Source organism: Arachis stenosperma, chromosome 4, assembly GCF_014773155.1.
Source record: "Arachis stenosperma cultivar V10309 chromosome 4, arast.V10309.gnm1.PFL2, whole genome shotgun sequence".
NCBI lineage: Eukaryota > Viridiplantae > Streptophyta > Magnoliopsida > Fabales > Fabaceae > Arachis > Arachis stenosperma.
This window is the reverse complement of record NC_080380.1, coordinates 22,771,523-22,784,076: the sequence shown is the minus strand read 5'-3', so window position 1 is coordinate 22,784,076 and position 12,554 is coordinate 22,771,523. Positions and strand designations below refer to the sequence as shown.

The window sequence follows — 12,554 nt, the reverse complement described above, 5'->3', positions numbered from 1 at the left end:
AAGCCTACAACATCACTAGGAACAAGCATTTCGAAGGTCTGCCCATGTCAACAACTATTTAGTGTACTCAACTTTTTCTTTTAACTAAGTTCAAATGTACTCTCTATTTTGGATTATTATTTTAGAATCTTTTTAATTTTTTGAGCGTAAAACAAATAAAATGACAAATAACTGAAATAAAAATGACACTCTACTATCACACCACTCATTCTAGATTGGTATATATAGTAGAATTCGGTGCATGTTTTGCATATTTATCCATGTTTTGCATTCTCACAAAAATCGTGGAACCTCTACCACAGTTTCTTCCTAAATGCTTCATCAACGTAAATGTTAGAACCCCTCCAACGGTTTACGTGTATTTCAAATCCGTGAGATTTCTTCTACGGCTTATATAGATTTATAGAAAATTGTATTTTCGTATCCAAATTATAAAAATTATATTTCTGTAATTTTAAAAGCCAAAAATTTTAATTTATTTTCGTAAATTGCCCTTAATCGTCACAGACTATTATATTTTAGCTTTTAAACATTTCCTCTAAGATCATTTATATATGAATGTAACAAAGTTAACCTAGACTGATGTATGTGCATTTTGAATTTGAAATTTAACTCATTAATCGTCATCTCTTTCTAATACGTTTACTCTCTGGCTTAAAATTGCGTACTCGAAGTTGATTTATATATATAAATAATCAAAGAAGTGTTTTGTATATTTGATTGTCGTTTAATAAAATCATGTAAAATTGATTTTTTTATTTTTTTTATGTATAAAAACTCTAAAAATTTTGTGTTTATGTCATAAAATTTTTGTGTTTAACGTAAATTTTTTTTTGTATTTAAGTACATTTATTTTGTTTTTTACTTGTATTTCTCTTAAAATAATTGTATGTTTATCTTTAAAAAATTGTTTATACCGTAAAAATTTATTTGTTCAAGTAAACAGATTTCTGTGAGTAAGAAATTTGGTTGAATTTAGAGATGTTATATTAAATGTAGTTATAAAATTAACTTAGTTACATAATATTTTTATTCCAATTTTTTTAAAGAAAGTTTGAAGAAGTTCATCATGAAATCTTTTTAAGTATTTATGTAATACTTATTTTTTAATAAAATCATATAATTCTTCACAAAATTCTTAAAAAATGAGTTTTCATGTTAGTCAATGTTGTGATAAGAACAAAAGTGGATGTCCATTGAATGGTTCAACCTTTTTCCATGATAACTGATCATGTTACCAAGAGAATCTCATTAAATGAAGGTTGAAAAATAAACCCTCCATACATGTATAAATAGGACATGATCTGAAGCCATATACGTACAAGTAATAAAAACAATTCTCTCTCATTTCTTATGTTACAAATATTATACTCTCATTCTCTTTTATTTCTGTGTGGTTTTAAACCAAAATAATTATAATATCTATAAATATATAGATTACTTATATTATAGTGAGATAAGAGCATATTTATTTCTCTATTTTATATTTACGTCTTCCTTATTTATTTATTTATTTATTTCACAACACGTTATCAGCACGAAACTCTAACAAAGTTTTAGCAAGACTTCAAGTAACAAAGTTTTACTATGTTGAAACTCTTTCATCTTGGATATAATACTCTTAATATATCTGAAAATAATTATTTATCATGGATACTAAATGTTAAAATCCATCTTGATTTAATGGATCTTGGAGATACCATTAAGGCTAAAAATAATGCATCCCAGAAGGATAAAGTCAATGTCATGATTTTCCTTCATCGTCATCTTGACGTATGATTGAAAAATGAATATCCCACATTAAAAGATCCTGCAGATATGTGGAAAGACCTTGAAGAAAGGTACAATCATGTGATACTTCCTCAAGCCCGATATGTTAGGGAAAGCTTTCTCGACCTTCCATGCCTCAAATGTGCTCCTGCAGTAGCAATCGAGAAAAAGGATTTAAAAATTTTTTTGAGCTAATTTCTTACCTTCTTGTTGCTGAGCGCAACAATGAGTTACTATTAAAAGAATCATGAAGCGCGCCAAGCTGGCGCCGTCCCATTTTCTGAAGTAAATGTGGCAAAGTACCCCAGAAGAGGTAAATGGCAAGGTTTTAGTAACAAGAAAAATTATGGAAGGAAAAGAAATTATGTTCAAAAGAGAGGATCTCACCAGAAGTGGGATAAAGAAAGAAATAATGGACAAAGTAAATCAATTGAGGATAAATGCTTCCGTTGTGGTGGAATGGGCCATTGGTCACGTACCTGTCGTACCCCAAGGCACTTAGTTGATCTTTATCAAGTATCCTTGAAAAAAGATGACAAAGGAAAGGAAACAAATTTTTGTTTCAAATTATGAAAATTCTATCACTCATTATGATGTATCTAATTTCTTTGAGGATCCTGAAGAAAATATTGGCTATTTGATCAATGATGAAATAGTTTAACATGTGTGTTTGTTAAGTATTCATGTGAATAATTTTACTGTGCATGTACTTTTACTCATTTTATTATTATTATTATTTGTTTTTGAAGAAAAATGGCAAGGACATATTCTGAAGATATTTGCCTTGCGGATAGGCAAGTTCGCACACTATTCTTAAAAGTAATATATATTTTACCCATCTTGTGCCAAAAGAAGAATGTGTTAATACTATTATTGGCTCGGTCAATGTGATAGAAGGCTCTGGAAGAGCTATAATTTTGTTTCCTGGAGGAACAAAATTCATAATAAATAATGCACTATTGTCTACCAAGTCTCAAAGAAACTTATTGAGCTTTAAAGATATTCGCCGAAATGGATATCATATTGAGACTATGAATGAGAGAAATCATGAGTACTTATGTATCACAACTCATAATTCAAATAAGAAAGTTATATTAAAAAAATTACCCTCACTTTCATCTGGGTTATATTATACCAAGATTAGTGCAATTGAATCACATGCCATTGTAAACCAAAAGTTTACTAGTCCAAATGATTTCATAACTTGGCACGACCGATTGGGTCATCCGGGAACAACCATGATGAGGAGAATTATTGAAAACTCACATGGACATTCACTAAAGAACCAGAAGATTCTTAAACCTAGTAAATTTTATTGTGCTGCATGTTCTCAGGGAAAGTTAATTTTAAGACCATCACCAGTAAATGTTGGATTTGAGTCCCCTGAATTCCTAGAATTCAAGGTGATATATGTGGACATATTCATCCGCCATGTGGATCTTTTAGATATTTTATGGTCCTGATAGACGCATCTTCGAGATGGTCACATGTGTGCTTATTGTCCTCTCGCAACCTGGCGTTTGCGAGATTATTGGCTCAAATTATTCGATTAAAAGCACAATTTCCAGAAAATCCAATCAAAGCAATTCGTCTTGATAATGCTGGTGAATTTACTTCCCAAGATTTTGATGCTTATTGTATGGCTAATGGAATAAGTGTTGAACATCTAGTAGCTTATGTTCACACACAAAATGGGTTAGCAGAATCACTTATTAAACGCCTCCAATTGATTGCTAGACCTTTGCTTATGAGAACAAATCTTCCAACCTCGGTTTGGGGGCATGCTGTTTTACATGCCGCAACACTTATTCGTTTGAGGCCAACGAGTTACCATCAGTTCTCTTCTATACAACTAGCTTTTGGCTAGCAGCCAAATGTTTCCCATTTAAGAATATTCGGGTGTGCGATATATGTTCCCATTGCACCACCTAATCGCACCAAAATGGGACTCCAAAGAAAATTGGGGATATATGTTGGATATGATTCTCCCTCTATAGTAAGGTGTCTTGAGATACAAACGAGAGATGTATTTAAAGCCTGGTTTGCGGATTGTCATTTTGATGAATCAAAATTTCCAACATTAAGGGGAGAGAATAAGCTTCCTGAAAAGGAACTTAATTGGAATGCATCATCGTTGATGCATTTAGATCCTCGATCAGGGCAATGTGAACTAGAAGTTCAAAAGATTATACATTTGCAAAGAATAGCAAATGAATTGCCTGATACATTTTCCGATATAAAGAGGATAACCAAATCTTATATACCAGCAAAAAATGTCCCAATTCGAATTGATGTCCCAGTAGGACAAGTAGCCACTGAAGCAAATTCACGCTAGAAGCGTGGCAGGACGGAAAATGCCCCAATTCGAATCGATATCCCAGTAGGACAAATAGCCACTGAAGCAAATACACGGCAGAAGCGTGGCAGGCCTGTCGGTTCCAAAGATAAAAATTCTCGAAAGAGAAAAGAGGTAAATACTATTCCTGTTGAAAAAGACACAGTAAAGACACCTACAGTTGCCCAAAATTCTGATATAATTTTAACGCCAGAAGACGTTCAGGTACCTGAAAATTGTGAAAATGATGAGATCCCGATAAATTATGTCTTTACAGGAGAGAAATGGGACCGAAATAAGACAATTGTCAATGAAATATTTGCATATAATGTGGCATTAAATATCATGCATGAAAGTAATGATCTTGAGCCAAGATCAGTCGAAGAATGTCGACAAAGGAATGATTAACCAAAATGGAAAGAAGCCATCGCCATGAAGGCTGAATTAGACTCCTTGCAAAACGTGAAGTCTTTGGACCTGTAGTCCGTACACCTAAAGATGTAAAACCTGTTGGATACAGATGGGTATTTGTGAGGAAACAAAATGAGAAAAATAAAGTTGTATGCTATAAAGCTTGACTTGTGGAACAAGGTTTTTCACAAAGGCCCGGTATAGATTATGAAGAAACGTATTTCCCTATAGTAGATGCGATAACATTGCGTTATTTGGTCAGTTTATCTACATATCATAAACTGCATATGCATTTAATGGATGTGGTAACAGCCTATTTGTACGGCTCATTAGATCGGGATATCTATATGAAAGTCCCTGAAGGACTAAAGATATCTAAACCATCCAGTGAATATTCGCAAGGGTTATACTCAGTTAAATTGCAAAGATCTTTATATGGTCTAAATCAATCTGGACGAATATGGTATAATCGGCTTACTGAGTATCTGGCCAAAAACGAATTCAAGAATGATGATATCTGCCCCTGTGTTTTCATAAAGAAAACTGCATCTGGATTCATTATTATTGCTGTGTACGTTGATGATTTAAATATCATTGGAACTCCTGAAAAAATTACAACAATTATAAAAACTCTAAAGGAAGAGTTTGAGATGAAAGATCTTGGAAAGACTAAAATTTGTCTCGGCCTGCAGATCAAGCATACAAAAAATGGGATCTTTATTCATCAAACAACATACACAGAAAAGATCTTGAAAGATTTTATATGGATAAGTCACATCCATTAAGTACCCCAATAATTGTAAGATCTTTAGATGTGAAAAAGGATCAATTCCGTCCTAAAGAAGAGAATGAAGATATCCTTGGTCCTGAAGTACCATATCTTAGTGCCATTGGAGCGCTAATGTATCTTGCTAATAATACGCGACCTGACATATCATTCGCGGTGAATTTACTAGCAAGATATAGTTCCTTTCCATCCATAAGACATTGGAGTGGAATCAAATAAATTTTTGGATATCTTCATGGAACGGTTGATATGGGATTGTTTTATCCCTATGGATCCAAGTCACAACTAGTTGGCTATGCAGATGCCAGATACTTGTCTAATCCACATAAAAGGAGATCTTAAACAGGATACCTGTTCACATATGGTGGTACAGCTATATCATGGAGGTCCACGAAACAGACGATAGCAGCAACCTTCTCTAATCATGCTGAAATACTGGCGATTAATGAAGCTAGTCGCGAGTGTTTTTGGCTGAGGATTCTGATTCAATATATTCTGTCATCATGTGGACTGATTGATCATAAGATAGCTCCAACTGTCCTGTTTGAAGATAATATAGCATGCATTGCTCAACTTAAAGGCGGATACATCAAAGGTGATAAAACAAAGCATATTTCTCCCAAATTCTTCTTCACTCATGATCTTCAAAATTTAGGGACAATTGATGTCCAACAGATCCGTTCAAGTGACAATCTGGCAAATTTATTCACAAAGTCACTACCAAAATCCTCCTTTGAAATATTGGTACATGAGATTGGGATGCACCGATTTCGAGACATTAAATGATGTCGGCAAGAGGGGGAGACTGTACTCTTTTTTCCTTAGTCAGGTTTTTTTTCCATTGAATTTTTCTTGACAAGGTTCTTAATGACGCAGTCCCCATCACAAAGGATATTGTACTCTTTTTCCTTCACTAAGGTTTTTTCACTGGATTTTTCTTTAGTAAGGTTTTAACGAGGTAATAATCCTAAATGGACATCCAATAGAGAGTGTTATGATAAGAACAAAAGTGGATGTCCATTGAATGGTTCAACCTTTTTCCATGATAACTGATCATGTTACCAAGAGAATCTCATTAAATGACCGTTGAAAAATAAACCCTTCATACATGTATAAATAGGACATGATCTAAAACCATATACGTACAAGTAATAAAAATAATTCTCTCTCCTTTCTTATGTTACAAATATTACTCTCTCCTTCTCTTTTATTTCTATGTAATTTTAAACTACAATAATTATAATATCTATAAATATATAAATTACTTATATTATAGTGAGATAAGAGCATATTTATTTTTTTATTTTATATTTACGCCTTCTTTATTTATTTATTTATTTTACAAAAGTCAATAATTTTTCTTTTAAATGTGTTAACTAAACAATGTAGTAAAGTGTTAAAACTTCATGATGCATTTTCAGGTACTAAAGTAAATGTAGTCAATGATATTAAAACTTCATTATTGACGCATTTATACACATGCATACAAGTCAAATGCACTGTAAGTACTAAAAATAAACTTAGTCAAGGATATCTTTGATATCATTACTTTTTTACTATATTTTAGCCAATTATTTATTTATTTCTAAATCCTATGTTACTTTAAGTAAACAACAATACTACATATTCAATATAATTTATTATTTTATTCAGCAATTAATTCAAATATTAGCTAAAATATAGTGTTAAATTATGAGTAATGCTATATATATACTAAAATCAGTCGCTAAAATTAGTTACTAATATAAAATATATGTTAAAAGCTAAATGCATATTGAAAATAAATTAAATCATACATATATTTATACATATATACATTGGTAGCTGATTTTAATAGCTAATTTTAATGTATAAATACCATTTTTGTTAAAGGGTAAAGTATATTTTTTATCCTTGAAATTTGGCAAAAATTTCAAAAATATCCCTAAATTTTATTTTGTTTTAATTTTGTTCTAAAAGTTTTCGATTTGCATCAAATATACACTCGACGGCTAAATTTTCAAAAAATTTAAGACAAATCTAACAATAATGCATGAAAATTATGCTTGATTTGCTTGTGTTAAGGATTGTTTTTATGAAATTGTTGTTGAATTGGTTAAATATTTTGAAAAATTAGCCGTCAGGGATATATTTAATGCAAATAAAAAATTTTTAGGACAAAATTAAAACAAACTAAAATTTAGGAGTATTTTTAAAACTTTTGTCAAACGAATAAAAAGTATACTTTACTCTTTGTTAATTAAGGAGATCACTTTAATAAAGACATTAAAAATGTCTTTTTTTAAGACATTTAGGGCTTGTTTGGGTGAGCTTTTAAGAAAATATCTTTTTTTAAGTTATCTTTTTTTAAAAGATCTTATGAAAAAGTAAAAGTAATTTTATGTTTGGGTATCTCATACAAAAGATCTTTTTATTTATCAATTATGTTTGGGTATAACAATATAAAAGTATTTTTTTGTTTATTTATTATATGAAAAATATCTTTTTTTAGAAAAAAAAAAATCTTTTAAAAAAAGATGTAAATTACAGCTTCTCAACAAAGATGTTTTTCTGATTTTTCTAGTGCTTTTACTTTTACTACTAAAAATTTGCCAAACACGCTAAAAATTAAAAAAAGATCTTTTTCATTAAAAAAATCTTATTTTATCAAAATAATAGCGCACAAACAAGCACCTATATGTGTCATGTTATTATTGAACATCTTTATTAAACTGATTAATAATTTATTTTTTAATAACCAGTACAAAATCGGTTTATTATAGCAACAATAATAAAGTTAATTCTCTGCGTTATAATTATTAGATCCGGTTTAATCCGATCAAATTATACAATCTAAATCGAATATTTTTAAATTTTTTGATAAAAAGATAAATATATCTTTGATTTTTTATTTTGTAGACATTTTAAATCCCAACAAATTTAAAAATACAATTAGATCCCTAAAATAATTGGGTTTATTATTATGGTTATAAAAAAAATCTGTTTTATTCTAATTTGTTAAGAAATTAAAAAATAATCAATTCATTACTACGTTCAATAATAATGCAAACACGTAAGCGTCGCAGCTTTATAAGAGCATCTCTATAAACTAACGGTGTTAGACTACTAACTAATGGTATTAAATTATTATTTAACATATTTGCAATGTATATATTTATTTTTTAATATGTTTATGGTATTCTTAAAATAATCATTAACTAAATTTAAAAATAAAAAATGGCAAAAAGAAAACAAAATGTGTTTAAACAAAGAGGTTTTAATTGTATATAAATATTAATTATCTGACGTGCATACACGGTTGAATCAACAATCACATACACCATGCAGTACCGAAACAAAGAGATGGCCAAGGAATTGAAACTCCTTCTTCTTCTTCTTCTTCTCATAACGCTGTTTCTACTGTGTCTCTGTTCAACATTATTCCTTCAGTTCTTTCCTTCTCGTCGCTTAACTATCTCACTCTCCCATGAACCCTTCCAAACCAGCATCATAAAACGCCTCTTTAACCCATACGGTTGGGCAGCATACAACTTCATCACCATGGGAGCATACAGGGGAGGCCTCAACACCTTTGCCATTATCGGTCTTGCCTCCAAGCCCCTCCATGTCTATTCCAATCCCACCTATGAATGCATTTGGTTTTCTTCTTCTTCCTCCTCTCAAAAACCAATCTCCACAGTTGGATACAAGATCCTTCCAGACTTCGGTTTCGGCAGGGTCTACACTGCTGTGGTCGTCAACTGTACTTTCTCAGAGCCTGTCAATGGCAATAACACCGGTGGGAAGCTAGTGCTCCGTGCCTCAACTAATGGTGGTGGTGACACTAATTTCAATGTTGCCGATACAATAGATGTCCTCAATGAATCTCCCAATGCCGTCAACTTTTCCATTTTTACTTCGCCACCAAAATATGATTACTATTATTGTGGTTCTCCCATCTACGGAAACCTCAACCCTCAGCGTATCCGCGAATGGATTGCTTACCATGTGAAATTCTTTGGTCCAAAGTCGCATTTTGTGATCTATGATGCTGGCGGCGTTCACAAGCAGGTTCTTGAGGTGCTGAAGCCATGGATGGAGCTTGGGTACATAACTTTGCATGACATAAGGGACCAAGAGAGGTTTGATGGTTACTACCATAATCAGTTCACTGTGGTGAATGATTGTTTACATAGATATAAATTCATGGCAAAGTGGATGTTCTTCTTTGATGTTGACGAATATATATACATTCCACCAAACAATACTCTTAAGTCTGTTATGGATTCGCAATCCGAATACTCTCAGTTCACCTTTTTCCAGATGCCGATGAGTTCAAATATTTGCCTCTCTTATGATTATGGCAAAACTTACAGGTATGGTGGTGTTCTTTCTCTAATTCATGGTGTTTTTTAATGAATTCCAAAAACAACAAAAATCAACCTAACATATATAAAATATAAGGTGGTATTATAATATTTAGGGAAGTTTTTTGGTGATAAGACAAAGATAATGGTGTCGAAAAGTAATCAAAGACTGAAGTATAAATTAGAAATTGACATGTAAAATGGTATGAAAATTATTTTAGGAATATGTTTTTGTGAATTACGTTTAAAATAGAAAAAGCTAAATTATTGAAAAAAGAAATATAAATACACGAAAGGAAAGAAGATAAAAAAAGTTGTAGAGTGAATAAAAATAAAAATTTTTATTTAAATAAATTAAATAAATATTTTATTTATTAAAATAAATAATTATAAAAATTATTATAAAAATACGTCTTTTTATTTTATTTCATTTATTTACACTGTAAATGATATAATTATGAATATATTTTATTTACACTATAAACGATATATATGAAATTTAAAAAAATACATGTATCTCGGTTTACCGTATAAATAAGATATATTTTTAATGATCTCGTTTACTGTATAAATAAGATATATGTATTTGTAAACATAAAAATATAATTTTTAAAAATAATAAAAAATATTAATAATTTAAATTAGACCAAACTCTTAAAATAGAACATTTTAAATAACAAAAAAAATAGACGGTTTCAAATAATAGAGAAGATAGTAGGGTTTCAAAATAACAAAATAGACGGTTTTAACTATCTAATTAATGAGCTATCGGATGTATCACCTAATTTTAAACTGCTCATTTAAAATCAACATATTATTTTCTTAGAAATCAACCCACCTATCTTCTTTCTTATTTTGAAACTATTCATCTTCTTTATTTAAAACTGTCATTTTACCTTTTAATTGAAATAACCCACCTATCTTCTTTGTTATTTTGAAACTGTTCATCTTCTTTATTATTTAAAACCGTCTATTTTTTCTCTTAATTGAAACGTTTCATTTTAAGAGTTTTGTCTAATTTAAATTATTAATATTTTTTATTATTTTTAAAAAATATATTTTTATATTTACAAATACATATATTTCTGAGATAATTATGAATGTATCTTGTTTATACTGTAAACGAAATATAGGTGTATTTTTTCAAATTTTATATATCTCGTTTATATATTCATAATTATATCGTTTACCATGTAAACAAGATAAGATTGGGGACGTATTTTTGTAATAATTTTTATAATTATTTATTTCAATAAATAAAATATTTATTTAATTTATTTAAATAAAAAATTCCATTTTTATTAACTTCACAGCTTTTTTATTTTTTTTTCTGTGTATTTATATTTTTCTTTTTTTTTTATAACTTAGCTTTTTTCATTTTTAACCTAATTCACAAAAGCATATTCCTAAAATGATTCTCATTATATTCAACCATTTCACATGTCAACTTTAAATTTGTGGATTAATTTTTGATCACTTTTAGACATCATTATCTTGGTCACCAAAAAACTTTTTTAATATCTATTATCTAACTATATTAAATATATGTACATCAAAATCAAATGCTAAGTTAAATTATATATGTATGTATATATAAATATATAAATATAATAATCAATTTTAATTATTAATTTTTGTACACAAAAACATTTTTAATTTATTATTATAAAAGATATGATATTATTAAAATTAAAATAATATTTTTATTATTTAATAATATTTGTTAATTTAAAAAATAAAAATAAAAAATATTATCAAAATATAAAAAATATATAATCTTAATTTTAAATATTATTAAAGTTATATAGTCACCGTATTCTTACAATTTTAGTATATATAAACTTCTTACTAACTAATTATTGTTACCCCTTCGTCAGACTATTGTTTAACGTCTGGACCTAGTGCCGCAGTCAACGGTTGTATTTTGTAATGTATGTTCCTAATCATAACGGTGTTATTATTCAAAAGTGACCAAATGTTTAATATAATACGTATTTGATCACATCTTAGCCATTATTTTCATATGAAAAAATATAAAACAACTAATATATTTATTTTAGAAAATGGGGTTTTGAGAAGCTGGTGTACAAGAACTCAAAGGAAGGAATTAGATGGGACAGAAAATATGCAGCGCAACCTCGTAACTTGCATGCATCTGGGGTTCACTGGTCGCTGGATTTGGAAGGGCAAACGAAACACGAAACCAAAGGGATAATCATGTACTACCATTACCATGGAACCATAGCAGAGAACATAGAATCATGCAAGATCTATGCAAATTCAACACAATTCATATATGAGAAAACCCCCTATGTTTTGGACACTACCATGAGGGATATTGCTGGGGATATCAAGAAATTTGAACTCCGGATGATTGGACCCAGGCTACAGAAAATTCTACAATGATATAATCATCTTTATTTTCTTTTTATGTTTTATAGAAAGAAGAATAATATATATAGATAGGTGAGTTTAATTTATCTGGACAAATTATACCAGCCTTCTTTAAAATCAATAAAGTGAAGTGATATTATATATGATAACTCTTTATTTATAAAAATATATAAATATATTACATATACCACCAATATTCGATCTTTAAGATTTTTAAACTTACATAAAATTATTGTGTAACTCTAAGGTACATGACACTAATATTGAATAAATGGACAAATTAGTTTTCAAAAAATTATTCATCCTCCAAATTAATTCTTAAAAATTTTTTTTAATTAAATTCATTCTTTAAAAATGTTAAGTTGGTCATTTTAGTTTTTCCATCACTTCTGTTACTAATGGTATCAAAATTTATTGATGTGACACGTTAAAGTGATACCATAATACACACCGAATAATCCTAATTAGTGATTAATATTATAAGTTTATAAAATTAGATATCAACCCCAAA

At 29.4% G+C, this 12,554-nt stretch overlaps 1 protein-coding gene across 1 annotated transcript; it reads left to right on the top strand.

The window, feature by feature from the left end:
* The first annotated feature begins 8,624 nt into the window (after window positions 1-8,624).
* Window positions 8,625-12,055, top strand: LOC130974771 (galactan beta-1,4-galactosyltransferase GALS2-like). Its single transcript, XM_057899625.1, has 2 exons — window positions 8,625-9,658; window positions 11,710-12,055. Exons 1-2 carry the CDS (start codon window positions 8,625-8,627, stop codon window positions 12,053-12,055), a joined length of 1,380 nt encoding a protein of 459 aa, XP_057755608.1.
* Window positions 12,056-12,554: the final 499 nt, after the last annotated feature.